The sequence below is a fragment of the Periophthalmus magnuspinnatus genome, chromosome 24 (assembly GCF_009829125.3).
Source record: "Periophthalmus magnuspinnatus isolate fPerMag1 chromosome 24, fPerMag1.2.pri, whole genome shotgun sequence".
In the NCBI taxonomy this organism is placed as follows: domain Eukaryota; kingdom Metazoa; phylum Chordata; class Actinopteri; order Gobiiformes; family Gobiidae; genus Periophthalmus; species Periophthalmus magnuspinnatus.
Genome location: NC_047149.1, coordinates 25539503 through 25554478, shown reverse-complemented (window position 1 = coordinate 25554478; position 14976 = coordinate 25539503). Strand labels below are relative to the sequence as shown.

At 42.6% G+C, this 14976-nt stretch overlaps 1 protein-coding gene across 1 annotated transcript in view; it reads left to right on the top strand.

Annotated features, from left to right (window-relative positions):
• LOC117392574 (MAX gene-associated protein-like) overlaps nucleotides 1–14976 on the top strand; it is a 56424-nt gene that overhangs the window by 21196 nt on the left and 20252 nt on the right. Inside the window, exons 9-16 of the mRNA XM_033990666.2 lie at nucleotides 75–348; nucleotides 1546–1789; nucleotides 4076–4203; nucleotides 5879–5923; nucleotides 7120–7510; nucleotides 8368–8588; nucleotides 10508–10735; nucleotides 11645–11951. Coding sequence (XP_033846557.2) covers nucleotides 75–348; nucleotides 1546–1789; nucleotides 4076–4203; nucleotides 5879–5923; nucleotides 7120–7510; nucleotides 8368–8588; nucleotides 10508–10735; nucleotides 11645–11951 — 1838 coding nt within the window. The remainder of the gene's footprint in view (nucleotides 1–74; nucleotides 349–1545; nucleotides 1790–4075; nucleotides 4204–5878; nucleotides 5924–7119; nucleotides 7511–8367; nucleotides 8589–10507; nucleotides 10736–11644; nucleotides 11952–14976) is intronic.

Genomic DNA, 14976 nt, shown 5'->3' with positions numbered 1-14976 from the left:
AATGCAAAAGTTTAATTTAAAAACAATTAAACCCTCGTTCTAATGTGCTCTAATTACAATCCCTCTGTTTTCAGGTTGGCCAAGTTTCTCCCCGAATTAACCACCACCTCAGAACTTGAGCCCAACCCCAACCCCACCTTTGACCCCGCCTTCAGACCGTCCCCTGACCCCGCCCCCTCCCAAGGCGATGTCTCCAAGTCGAGGGCGTCCAACGAAAGCTCCGCCTTCTCCAAGCCTCAGCTGCAGCTCCTCGAGATGGAGACGGGAGCGTGGAACCAAGGGCTGAGGAGGACGCATCTTACACAGGACAGACTGACGGTGGCGCTGTCTGCGATTTTAACCAAATGGGTAATTAACAAGTTATATTTTTTAAAACTGATGATCCTACTTTTTCCGCTGGTTTGACGTTTGTAACAAGAAGAATTTTCTCTTGGGGGTAAATAAAATGAAAGGCAGGTTTGTTTAAAGGTTTGATTTGCCTGAAATGTTGGGATTAAATTTAAGTCGATTTAAATCTCCATGGAAACGAGCAGGTGTGCCACGCCCCCAGGTTACCAGGTCAGAGCTGTGAGGAGAACGCGCTCGCCGTCACTCTGTGTTTGTGTGTTTTTAAGGGATTTTTGAGCAAAGAAAACACTTACATTGAATAAATACATGCAAGAGAAGCTTAATGCCACACTGCGGAACATTCCAGTCAAAGCAATCAGATCTAAAATGATGGATATCGGATCAGAAAAGCTCCATGTTGTAACTTTAGGTTAATTCAGCGTTAGAGGTGAACTATTTGTCTTCATGAGGATGTCGTTTGACTAGAATGTTCCACACTGCAGCATTAAACTTATCCATCTACACAAAGACGAGCAAGTGACGCCGCCAGACAAAGTTAAAGTCAGATCTGTGGAGAGGCGAGCCTGTAAAGTGTAAAAATGTGCATGTTTTATAGTTTTTTTCTAGCAGTAAAAACATCTGTAGGAATAAATGAAGGACGGATACATTTAAAGCCATACTGTGGAACATTGGCAAAGCTATAACATCGTCATGGAGACCAGCAGGGGGCAGAGTCTCCACCAAGAAACGCTACGAAGTGCATCTTTAACAGACCTGGAGTTGTGTTTTGTTTCATTCTCACATGTTTAAACGCACAAACCTGCAGATTTAGGCTGAGAAAATGCTCTGTTCCACCTTGTGATGTCATCGTGTGGTGATACAGGAAGTGCTCCACTGTGTTTTTAAACTCCACACACCTTCATTTCTAGAATCATTTGGATCCTTTCAGACCTGGAATTGCAGTTCTCGACTGAGCAAAAGGTAAAAGAAGCTGTTAACTTGAAAAACTACCACTTGATGACATCACAAGGTGGAACAGAGCGTTTTGAGCTTTGGAGATGTAACAGACTGATAATAAAGGATTTTTCAAACATGTGTGAATGAATCAGGTTTGTTTTTGCTGAGGTGACAACATTATAACATGGTTTAGCGCTCACAAGAGTAAATTTAGTGTAATATAAAACCTTTAATTCACTTTTTGCTGTTTTTTCATCGCAGACTCAACTCAACGAGGTGTTCAAAGTGCCTAGATACGTGAAGAAGCCGTCGCCCCCTTGTGGTCGGGAGTTCTGCAGGCTGGGCTGTGTGTGTGACAGTCTCTATGGGTATCACAGAGGAGCTTTCCGCGCCTCGTTCCACTGTAAACGCGCCGAGTGCATGTTCGGCTGCAGCTGCTTCAAAGAGACGATCACCAAAAACCTGTTTATGGCGATGACAGAGCCAGACCCCGCCTCTGCGAGCGGTGAGTCGTGTTTGTAACATAGACCGTTTATGTAAATGGACATAGCTAACCTGCTAGCTGTCGCTTTCTAAACAGGAAGTGATCATGGGCTGAGCTTCTCTGGCTCCAATTCACTATCTATGTAAAAACTGTGTCCTCTCTCTGCTGCTGTCAGACTCGTCATTTTGGTCTTAAATGTTCGTATTAACGCACTCTACAAGATCCTGGGGTTCTTTTTTTTTTTTGTTATATATAGTGTTTTTATTTTGAGGGGTTTTTGTTTGTTATTTTTATTATAATTTTTTTTATTTATTTATTTTTTTGTTTTCTTATTTTTTTTTAGTTATTTTGAGTTTTTTTGTTTTCTTATTTTGAGTTGTGTTTTTTTTTGTTATTTTGAGTTTTTTTGTTATTTTTATTATAATTTCTTTTAGTCGTTTTGAGTTGTTTTTTTTTTTTTTTTTTTTGTGAGGTATTTTGGGGGTTTTTGGGGTTTTTTTTTAAGTTTTTTTTTTACTGTGTCCTCTCTCTGTCTCTGCTGCTTCAGAGTCATTTTGGTCTTAAATGTTCCATATTAACCCTCTACATGATCCTGGGGTTTTTATTTCACTATTGTGTCTGTAAATCAAGATATGAACATTAGAAACAGACGAATCAGGCGTCTTCTTTCGCTGAGGTCGCTCTCGTTAGCGTTAGCAACAGGTTTGACAGTTTTCCAGTCATCCCTCTCTTTCCTCTCTATCACTCTTTCCTCCCCCCTTTTCTCCTTCTCCTCCTCACTCCCTCTCTTTTCTCTCTACGAGGCTTTCCTTCCTTCCTCTCTCTTTCCTCTCCTCTCTCCCTCTTTCCTCTCTACCACTCTCTTCCTCTTTTCGTCTCTCTCTTTTCTCCCTCCTCTCCCTCCTGAACATTAATAACATACAAATCGGGCGCCTTCTTTCGCTGAGGTCGCTCTCGTTAGCGTTAGCAACAGGTTTGATTAACAGCTTTCATCCCTGTCTTTCTTCTCTACCACTCTCTCCTCCTCCCTTCCTTTCCTCTTCTTTCTCCTCCTCTCTCCCTCTCTCGCTACCACTTTCCTCCCTTCCTCTTTCCTGTCTTTCCTTTCTACTTCCTCTTCTCCCCCCTCTCTTTCCTTCCTCTTTCCTCCTCCTCCTCACTCCCTGTCTCTTTCCTCTCTCCCTCTCTCTCTACCACTCTTTCCTCCCTCTGTCTCTTTCCTCTCTACCACTCTTTCCTCCCTCTCCTCTCTCCCTCTTTCCTCTCTCTACGAGGCTCTCCTTCCCCTTTCTTTCCTCTCGCCTACCTCCCTCTCTACCACTCTCCTCCTCTTTTCCTCCCTCTCTTTTCTCCCTCCTTCCCTCTTTCCTCTCTCCTCTTAAATATGTCCAAGTTATGAACATTAAAACAGACAAATCAGGCGTCTTCTTTCGCTGAGGTCGCTCTCGTTAGCGTTAGCAACAGGTTTGATTGACAGCGTTGCTAAGCTAAGCGAAGGGGCGTTACCTTCAACAGCCTCGCTCCTGATTGGCTCTTTGGTTGCTATGATTTGGTTGAAGGTGGAAAAGCGCTGTATAAAAATATGCCCAGTGTATTTGTATTGGTGACATCTGAAGATTTATTTTTATATATTTTTTAAACTCCATATTGAGAAGAAAATACATGTAGTTACATTTGTAGTTTTTTTTGTATTTTTATTTATTTAATATTTTGTTTTTCCCGTGTTTGCTGTCCCAGTGAGATAAATACATGTTTGAAATAATTCGTACAAAAGTGAACAGTGAATATGTAACTTTACTATAGCATAATTTTAATCCATAGATGTAAAATGCAAAATATTAGTTTATAAAATTAAATATTGTCATATATTTGTTGTCAATTTAAAACAGGACCTTGAGACATTATGGATCCAGTCTCCAACAAATGATTATCTTTTTAAATGTTCTATTTAATCTTTTTAATTATCTTCAAGTTTTACAAAAATTAATGGAACCTAGTCTTTTTAAATTATATAAATATTACTTTTTAATTTCTTGAATGCAAAAAAGAATATCAACACAAGATACAGTATTGGAATTTCTAAATATTAAACGACTTTTGCACATTTTGACAGGTTTTTGATGTGTTTTGCCCAATTATAATTTATCAGCTTTTATCAGTCAACATCCACCAGCAGAGTGAGGTTTTGTTTATTATTTTAACTAAAAATACAGATAAATCTTCTGAATTCATGTCATTTCCATTTAGATGTACTATTTTTGCAACTTCTGAAGCCGTAAATGTACAAACTTGTGTCTTTTTTTTCAGTTAAAATTCCTCAGTCGAAATCGAATCCCAAAAAACTCTGGATCAAAGACGCGAAAGATTTAGACAAAGAGCTGCTCCTGATCCCGAAACCTGGAAAGATCGATCCTCCGGAAGTTCAGACACCAAAGGTAAGGTTCAAATGCTGTTCAGTCCTGGTTGAGTCCTGGTTGAGTCCTGGTTGAGTCCCGCTTTAGTCCCGCTTTAGTCCCGCTTTAGTCCCGCTTTAGTCCCGCTTTAGTCCCGCTTTAGTCCCGCTTTAGTCCCGCTTTAGTCCCGCTTTAGTCCCGCTTTAGTCCCGCTTTAGTCCCGCTTTAGTCCCGCTTTAGTCCCGCTTTAGTCCCGCTTTAGTCCTGCTTTAGTCCTGCTTTAGTCCTGGCTCAGTCCTGGCTCAGTCCTGGCTCAGTCCTGGCTCAGTCCCGGCTCAGTCCCGGCTCAGATCTAGAGAAGTCTAAGGTCTCAGTGAAATCAGTTTCTTCTGTATTTAGAAGTTCTGTACAAATTTAGTATTGGACCTACATTTGCTTGAAAACTACCGTCTGCAAGTTTATTTGATCATTTATTTATTTATTTTTTCTACCACTAGATGACAGATGTGAAACCTGTCCCCTCCCCTCACCTGTCCCCTCCCCCCTCACCTGTCCGTTGTTCAGACTCACCTGTCCCCTCCCCTCACCTGTCCGTTGTTCAGACTCACCTGTCCCCTCCCCCCTCACCTGTCCGTTGTTCAGACTCACCTGTCCCCTCCCCCCTCACCTGTCCCCTCCCCCCTCACCTGTCCCCTCCCCCCTCACCTGTCCCCTCCCCCCTCACCTGTCCCCTCCCCCCTCACCTGTCCCCTCCCCCCTCACCTGTCCCCTCCCCCCTCACCTGTCCGTTGTTCAGACTCACCTGTCCCCTCACCCCTCACCCGTCCGTTGTTCAGACTCACCTGTCCCCTCCCCCCTCACCCGTCCGTTGTTCAGACTCACCTGTCCCCTCCCCCCTCACCCGTCCGTTGTTCAGACTCACCTGTCCCCTCCCCCCTCACCTGTCCGTTGTTCAGACTCACCTGTCCCCTCCCCCCTCACCCGTCCGTTGTTCAGACTCACCTGTCCCCTCCCCCCTCACCTGTCCGTTGTTCAGACTCACCTGTCCGTTGTTCAGACTCACCTGTCCCCTCCCCCCTCACCTGTCCGTTGTTCAGACTCACCTGTCCCCTCCCCCCTCACCTGTCCGTTGTTCAGACTCACCTGTCCCCTCACCCCTCACCTGTCCGTTGTTCAGACTCACCTGTCCCCTCCCCCCTCACCCGTCCGTTGTTCAGACTCACCTGTCCCCTCCCCCCTCACCCGTCCGTTGTTCAGACTCACCTGTCCCCTCCCCCCTCACCTGTCCGTTGTTCAGACTCACCTGTCCCCTCCCCCCTCACCTGTCCGTTGTTCAGACTCACCTGTCCCCTCCCCCCTCACCTGTCCCCTCCCCCCTCACCTGTCCCCTCCCCCCTCACCTGTCCCCTCCCCCCTCACCTGTCCGTTCAGACTCACCTGTCCCCTCTGATAATGTGACGGCTTTGTCCTGACAGAAGAATTACAGAAATAAAGTCACTCATTTAAATCGCGTATAGAAAGTGCGTCTGACTTCATTATTTTTGACACGAGAACATCCCTGTGTTTCTCTGATTGGTCACTTCACCTGTCAATCACCCTGTCCATCGTTGACCCGGTTTAGACTAGGACACGCCCTCACCTCTTTAATAATGCGTTTGATTCTATGATGTGTTTTTTTTTGGACACTTTACATTTGTTTGATTCTTTCACTTCACAGACGGAACCCCGACCTTTTCCAGTTCTCAGCAGATTCATCAAACCGGTATGTGACGTGTCTTGCTCAAGGACACAATAAACGGGAATTGAACCATTTTGTGTAGAAGGACAAGACACTGCGGTCCCTGTTTGTCTAGAATAGAAACAAGCAGTTCTTTTAATTCGAGATGTACTGCATTATGGCATTTATCTGTCTAAATTCCTTCGGTTAATCATGCGTTTGTAGTGTGAGCGGGGTCGCCTCTCCACAGTTCTGACCCGTAACATACATACACAACTTAAAGTGCCCATATTACACTGTCCTCTGATCTGTTCTAATGTCATTTCCTCGTCACAAACGGACCCGGAGTTGTGTTTTTTCGTTTCATTCGCACGTTTTTAACACACAAACCTGCAGATTTAGGCTGAGAAAAGGCTTTGTTCCACCTTGTGATGTCATCGTGTGGTGATACAGGAAGTGCATCATGGTGTTTTTAAACTCCACACGCCTTCACTTCTAGAATCATTTGGATCATTTCAGTGTCTGGAATTGTGAATCTCTACTGAACTGAAGGTAAAAGGAGCTGTTCACTTTGAAAACTACCACTTGATGACATCACAAGGTGGAACAGAGCGTTTTGAGCTTTGGAGATGTACAGACTAATAGTAAAGTGTGACTCAAACATGTGTGAATGAAACAAAACACAACTCCAGGTCTGTTTTTGAGGAGGAAACAACATTAGAACATGACTTATTTAGGCTGAGTTCTTCTTTCAAAACAGAAAACGCTCTGTTCCACCTTGTGATGTCATCATGTGGTAATACAGGAAGTGCTCCACTGTGTTTTTAAACTCCACACACCTTCACTAGAATCATTTGGCTGATTCCAGGGCTGAAATGATCCAATCTCTGCTGAACAAAGGGTAAAAAGGAGCTGTTCACTTTGAAAACTACCACTTGATGACATCACAAGGTGGAACAGAGCATTTTGAGCTTTGGAGATGTTACAGACTAATAATAAAGTGTGACTCAAACATGTGTGAATGAAACGAAACACAACTCCAGGTCTGTTTTTGAGGAGGAAATCACATTAGAACATGACTTAAAGCTACAAGAGTCAGTTTTGTGTCATATCAGACCTTTAATGCCATACTGTGGAACATTCCTGGGATAAGGGATAACATCGCCATGGAGATAAAGAGGTCGCCACTATAAAAAGTGACATGACGCGCCTGACGTTTTTTCCTTTTGCTTTGTTTTCAGATCCGAGAGGAGGACAAAGGCCCCGTGTACAAGTATCTGGAGAGTAAACTGACCTGTGCCAGAGTGAGAGAGTTCAACTACAAACCTCCCCCCGAGCAGACGTTCACCAGCCTCAAAGCCGCCGCTCGAGCCGCCGCCGCCGCCAGAGCCGCCGCTAGAGCCGCCGCCTACGCCGCCTACGCTGCTACTACAACTACTGCGCCACCTGCTGTTACTAGTACTACTACAACAACAACTACTGCGCCACCTACTGCTCCCAAAGCTGCTAACGCCACCACGTCCTCCTCCGCCGCCGCCGCCGCCACCACCAACGCCACCAACGCCACAAAACCAGGAGACACGACGACAGCCCCATCCAAAAGTAACGTGTTTGTGCTGAAAAAGAGAACAGGTAAAGTACTATTTAATGCAGTAACTTTTTTTTATTATTTTTTTTTATAATTCTTTTTATTTGAGTTTTTCTTTAAAACAAATGTAAAACAAAAACAATGTACAAAGTAAATACATGAAAAAAGACAACAAATGTAAAATTAAATAGGTAAAATAATTAATAAAAATAATGAAATAATAATAATAATAAAATAAAAACGGGGAGGGGTTCAGATAGCATTTTCTATACCTTTAATGCAGTAACTTTAAATAAATGTGTGTGTTTTTAAAGCGGATCTGTTCTGCAAAATGGACTTTTCAGAGTTTTTAAGCCGCGTTTTAGTCGTTTCCTTCACATTTTCCCTCTCAAAATTGTTCATGTTTGAGTTTAATCTTTAAATTGACTATTTTCAAGACGCCATTTTGTCCATCTGCCCCCCGTTTTTCACCTCGAATCATTTAGATAATTTCAGACCTGGAATTATCGCCGATCCACTGCTGAACTAAAAGGTAAAAGGAGCTGTTAACTTGAAAAACACTACCACTTGATGACATCACAAGGTGGAACAGAGCGTTTTGAGCTTTGGAGATGGAACGGTCTAATAATAAAGTGTCAATAATGAAACAAAACGCAACTCCAGGTCTGTTTTTGAGGAGGAAACGACATTAGTTTTGTGTCATATAAGGAACTTTAAACTGAAAGTGAAACTAAACCAGGTCTAAAATGGTTAAAGTTCTGTTAATGTTTCCCCCAATTTTGGTTAATCATCGTTTAGAACATCTACCTCTAATTAAAAACACATACTTCAGAGGAACCTGTATAACGCTGCTGAAGAAACGCTCTACTAAAGTTTAATATAACGTGATGTTTTTCTGTAGACTCCAGCGTTAAGGCGGACCACAGACGCCCGCGGACGCTCATCGAGATCCAGTCCACCTGTAAATGGGCCAAAGACGACAGGAAAATGGTTCTGGAGGCTCTGTGTTTGAACATGAACCGAAACCGTCTGTGCCGACCCTTCACGGTGGGAGCGTACCACATCAGACCGGTGGCGAAGGTCGTCATGCAGAAGCCCGACGAATGTATCATCACGTACAAGGTAGGACCATGTGTATATATATTTTATTTATCAGTCTCCTCCTGTCGTGCGTCCTGATTGGCTGTTGGACTGTAGACCATTGTGTCGTGCGTCCTGATTGGCTGTTGGACTGTAGACCATTGTGTCGTGCGTCCTGTTTGGCTGTTGGACTGTAGACCATTGTGTCGTGCGTCCTGATTGGCTGTTGGACTGTAGACCATTGTGTCGTGCGTCCTGATTGGCTGTTGGACTGTAGACCATTGTCCATCAGTCTCCTCCGTGCCGTGTCTCCTGTCCAGTACAGAATGTGTTCAGACAAATTTACATAAACGTTGGATCTCAGTGTGACTCTGAAGTGCTGTACGTTTGCAATTTGTTTTCTCCCCGACAAAACCCACAATGTCGATGAAACGTTCTGCACCGACAAAGACGCCTACGAAGGTTTGAACTTTGAGAGAGTTTAAACGAGAGAGAAATGTGAGAAAATTCTTTTTCTTTTCCTTTCTTTCTGTTCTTTCCTTTCCACATCCCTCTTTTCATAATTCTTTCCTTCATTCTACCATTCTGGTTTTATTCCTTCCTTTCTTTCTTTATCCATTATTCTTTCTTTTCTTCTTTCTGTCTTTCATCCTCCATCCCAGGCTTTTATCTTTGTTTCTTTTTCTTCTTTTCTTCCTAGTTCGCTCCTTTCCTAGTGGTTTCCTTCATCGAACCATTTTAGTTTCCTTCTTTCTTTCCTTCCTTCCTTCGTTCCTTCCTTCCTTCCCCTCAATTCTCTTCTTTTTTCTTTCTTTCCTTTCTTCCTTCTCCTCCATTCTCTTCTCTGTTTGCAATTTGTTTTCTCCACCGACAAAACCCACAATGTCGATGAAACGTTCTGCGCCGACAAAGACGAAGGTTTGAACTTTGAGAGAGTTTAAACGAGAGAGAAATGTGAGAAAATGTTAACGCCTGTGTGAGAAAAGTGTATAAAGTGTGTGGTGAGGGGTTTTACAGACAAAAACAGAGAGAATAATGTAAAAAATAAAGCTGATACTTCGCGGATTTCACTTACTGGGGGTTATTTTTAGAACGTAGCCCCTGCAGTAATATATAAATGGACATAGCTAACCTGCTAGCCGCCGCGTTCTGAATAAGACGTGAGCACGGACGCGCTTCTGGCTCCAATTTACTTTATATTGCAAAACTGTTGCCCGTCTCTGTACCTGCTGCTCTCAGACTGGTCATTTTTTTGGTCATAAATATTCATATTAACCCGCTCTACATGATTCTGGTGTTTTTTTTGTTTTGTTTTTTTTTGAGTGATTTTGAATTAATTTTTTTTTTTTTTTTTGTTATTACTTTTTTTTAGTTACATTTATTTTAGTAAATTTTTACTATATATATTAATATATTTTTAAGTTATTTTGAGTTGGGTTTTTTTTTTTATTTATTTTAAGTATTTTTATTTTATTTTTTTTGTAAAACTGTGTCCTCTCTCTGTCTCTGCTGCTTCAGACTCGTCATTTTGGTCTTAAATGTTCGTATTAACCCTCTACATGATCCTGGAGTTTATTTTTTATTTTATTTTTTATTTTTGAATGATTTTGAATTTAAATTTTTTTTTTATTACTTTTTTTTTTAGTTACTTTTATTTTAGTTATTTTTACTATATATATTTTAATATATTTTTAAGTTATTTTGAGGTTTGGGGTTTTTTTTGTTGTTGTAATTTTGAGGGTTTTTTGTTGTTTTTTTTTTAAACTGTCCTCTCTCTCTGTCTCTGCTGCTGTCAGACTCGTCATTTTTTTGGTCTTAAATGTTCGTATTAACCCTCTACACGATTCTGGTGTTTATTTCACCAATAATAGTCGACAAATCAGACGGCAGATTCAGTCATTTTCAGAAGTTAAAATTGTGGACTTTTGTTTTATTCCTGCTCTACTTTTTGCTCCTGGCAGGTCCGTATCAGTGTGAACCCGACGGGCAACAGCGAACGAGACGGCTGTGGATCAGACGAGGAGAAGAAAAGTGAGGGCGATAAGGAGGAGGAGGAGGAGGAAGATGCTACAGGAGACGGGCCTCAGTTTGGCGTGGGACTGACCCCCTTCATCGCCGGGATCCAGCCTGCGGGAATCCTCAAAGCCACGACGGCACAGTCCGGCCCAAACGCTCCAGGACTGATCCAGGTCGGTCTGTTTTCCACAAAGACGCAGTTGGACTTTTCTGAGCTTTTAATGTTCTTTTTCATCTTTAATCGCTTATTTCCAAGACCCCATTTTGCCGATCAAACCCCCATTTTCGCGCCCGCTGTGACGTACGCACTTCGTTGTTCGATTTTATTTTCTCAATCGATGATACTCGTAGGATCCGGGCAGCGTCGCGTCGTCATTTTTGGTACGAATGAAAAAAGTAGGAGGGGCTTTCGATGGTTTAATAATGGCACCGCTTTCTGAATTTCTAGAGTATAAGCCGCACCAGCAAAAAAATGACATAATAATGAAGACAAAAAAACATGTAAGTCGCATTTTTGGGGGAATTTATTTGACAAAATCCGTGACCAAGAACACGCGTTTTATCTTTAAAGAGAAGTTATAATAATAATAATAAAATGTGGAACAACAGGCTGAATATCAGTACGTCACGCTAACGTAACACATTTATATTTATTCAGCTCCATGAAGCACAGACAGAACTGAACACGTGTCTGGTTTGTTAACGTAAGATATTAACAGTTAATCAGATAAATAAAGAATAAAAACAAGCAACAAGTTTACTCTGGAGATGTGAAATTATATAAGATCTGCCTTTATTAGTCCCACATTTGGAAATTCCAGTGTTGCACCGCACAGTTCAAAAACAGTAGGAAAATGCTAACATGCAATAAAACAAGATAATAGATAATAGCTTAAAATAAAAATAAAAAATAGACTTAAAAATAAACTAAAAATAGACTCTAATGTAACATCTCTGTATATATTTGAATAATTTCACATATAAGTCTCACCCCTGGACAAACTGTGAAAAAAAACGCCACTTATCGTCCAGAAAATGTGGTACTAAATTTTTTTTTTCGACCTTTTACGTGTCTTCAACAGGTCAATAGAAAGTTCTACAGTCACGCCCGGCTGATGTTGGGCAGGATGGGCTCTCTGCATCCGGCCAATCGCGTCGCAGCGTTCGTCACCGGTCGATTGGGCGGGACCAGTAACCTCTACAAGAAACCCACCAGTCCTACTCCTACTAAACCTGCCACACATCCTGCTCCTAAACCTACCCCAGCCCCTGTCCCTCAGACCACCCCTCACCCCACGGCGCCCCCTGCGGTCCAGAAGAGGCCGCTCGTGCCTCAGATGCTGTCGTCGCTTCAACTGAAGGTTCCCGCGAGACCGATACGACCCGCAGGTGGGTAGATCGTGGTAAAAAGGGTAGACGGTAATCGTTCATGGGATGTTTTACTTTCCCCCGGTGACGTAAAGACGATTATCTTTGTTGCCGATTATCCTGATTGTGTAAAAGAGGAACAAAACGTTGGAAAAGCCGTCTCTGCTTATGGATGTCCAAAAAAATGGCTTTTGTTAAATCTAAGAGTTTAAAAAAATAGGACACAATTTTAAGAAAGAACAAGCTAATGTCGCCTAGCATGGACGAGAGAGAGAACAAGCTAATGTTGCCTAGCATGGACGAGAGAGAGAATAAGCTAATGTCTCCTAGCATGGATGAGAGAGAGAATAAGCTAATGTCGTCTAGCATGGACGAGAGAGAGAACAAGCTAATGTTGCCTAGCATGGACGAGAGAGAGAATAAGCTAATGTCTCCTAGCATGGATGAGAGAGAGAATAAGCTAATGTCGTCTAGCATGGACGAGAGAGAGAATAAGCTAATGTCGCCTAGCATGGATGAGAGAGAGAATAAGCTAATGTCGCCTAGTATGAACAAGAGAGGGAGAACAAGCTAATGTCGCCTAGCATGGACGAGAGAGAGAACACGCTAATGTCGCCTAGCATGAACGAGAGAGAGAACAAGCTAATGTTGCCTAGCATGGACGAGAGAGAGAATAAGCTAATGTCGCCTAGCATGGACGAGAGAGAGAATAAGCTAATGTCTCCTAGCATGGATGAGAGAGAGAATAAGCTAATGTCGTCTAGCATGGACGAGAGAGAGAATAAGCTAATGTCGCCTAGCATGGACGAGAGAGAGAATAAGCTAATGTCTCCTAGCATGGATGAGGGAGAGAATAAGCTAATGTCGTCTAGCATGGATGAGGGAGAGAATAAGCTAATGTCACCTAGCATGGATGAGAGGGAGAATAAGCTAATGTCGCCTAGCATGGACGAGAGAGAGAATAAGCTAATGTCGCCTAGCATGAACGAGAGAGAGAATAAGCTAATGTCACCTAGCATGGACGAGAGAGAGAACAAACTAATGTCACCTAGCATGAACGAGAGGGAGAACAAGCTAATGTCACCTAGCATGAACGAGAGAGAGAACAAGCTAATGTCACCTAGCATGGACGAGAGGGAGAACAAGCTAATGTCGCCTAGCATGGACGAGAGGGAGAACAAGCTAATGTCACCTAGCATGAACGAGAGAGAGAACAAGCTAATGTCACCTAGCATGAACGAGAGAGGGAACAAGCTAATGTCACCTAGCATGAACGAGAGAGAGAACAAGCTAATGTCGCCTAGCATGGACGAGAGAGAGAACAAGCTAATGTCACCTAGCATGGACGAGAGAGAGAACAAGCTAATGTCGCCTAGCATGGACGAGAGAGAACAAGCTAATGTCGCCTAGCATGGACGAGAGAGAGAACAAGCTAATGTCGCCTAGCATGGACGAGAGAGAGAACAAGCTAATGTGGAAACTAAACCTAGAAGAAAAGGTTTAAACGGCTGGTGAGTCGGAAAAGCTTCACAGGATTTTCAGACGATATGAAATTCCGGTCTATTTCAAATCTACCAACATTTTAAGACAGAAACTAGTTCACCCAAATGACAAAAACCCCGAGACACGAACAAATTAACGTGGTCTACTCCGCTGAGTGAAGTGAAGTTTTTCATTGTAAAGTCCTTGTTTTCATCCTGTTTTCAAAGATTTTGCGCTTTAGTGAATCGGCCAACGTCAGCCTCTTTGTCGAAGAAAAGAAACGGTTTGAGAGGCGAGTTAAAGAAGCAATTTTTGTTAGGAAAGACCATCCACCTCCTATTTTTAACTCCATCCTCAGACTTAAACTAGGAGAACAGTAGTGCTAGCCGGTATGCTAATGTGTGCGAGCATCATTAGGAGCCTGAATAATTATACTAAACATAACTCGGGCACAGTTCACGCTTAGTGTAGCTCATTAGACCTAACGAACAAGCACAAACTGTAAACAAACGGGTGTGTTAGCTTCAGTGTCGTTAGCTTCAGTGTCGTTAGCTTCAGTGTCGTTAGCTTCAGTGTCGTTAGCGCCTCCTTCAGACAGATATAAGTCCGTGTCCAGCAGGAATCTGACCAGAACCGAAGACGAGACTTGGACGAGCAGAGACTTAACTGGACAAAGACATTTTTATTGGACAGAATTAAAATTTTCTTTTACTATTACGTCGTCAAAATGTGCAGAACAAACCTACTTTTCCCCTGACGATTGCTTCTAGATCACTTTTGTTTTCACTTATAACAAAAATACAACAGTGTAACAGCAGTTTTAAATATGCAACCTTTACATAATATTAAAATTATAATAATATTCATGTCCAGAAGATTTTTAAACTGTCAGAAACTTCAGTAATTATTGTGATATAATTGTTAATCTCAATAATTTTGGCCTTGATAATCTCAATACGTCTCATGTCCACAGGTAGATTTTTTTTTCCTTCAAAATAACGAGAATTTTTGATAAATTTCGTAACATTTTTGGCTTTTCCTTGTATGATTCTTTTGCGTTTTGATCAGTTCGGCGTAACAGAACCTCGTAAAATTGACTGGGAATGTGCGGGGGGAAGGCTTAGGTGCGAGTAAACGTCCAAAGATTCCGAGGATCAGCACTTTCGTTTCCTCGGTGACGGCGCCGGGGAAACGCGAGGGCCCCGGGAACGCTGATCTTAAGTGCGTAAGTCGTCCTATTTTAGACCGTCTCCCTTTCGGCGGGATCGCAGCTTTGTTAAATATTTAAGCACAGTTTTACATCAGCGGAGTGGCAGTTTGTGAAGAAAGAAGAAGAGCGGAGGTTTAAAAGTGAAGCGTTTTATCTGCGCTCAGGGGCGGCGCCGGGAAGGGGGGCTCCTGGGGGCCCCAATGCACCACCCTCACTCCCTCACTTTCTTAGCTCATTCAGTTTTGACTAAAATGTTAAAATGGCGACTACAAAGTGAACAAAATGAGAAAAGTAACGTTAGAGAATGGTCTGTTGTGGTTCACTTTTGTCTCGTCTGTGCGTTTCTCTAAATCA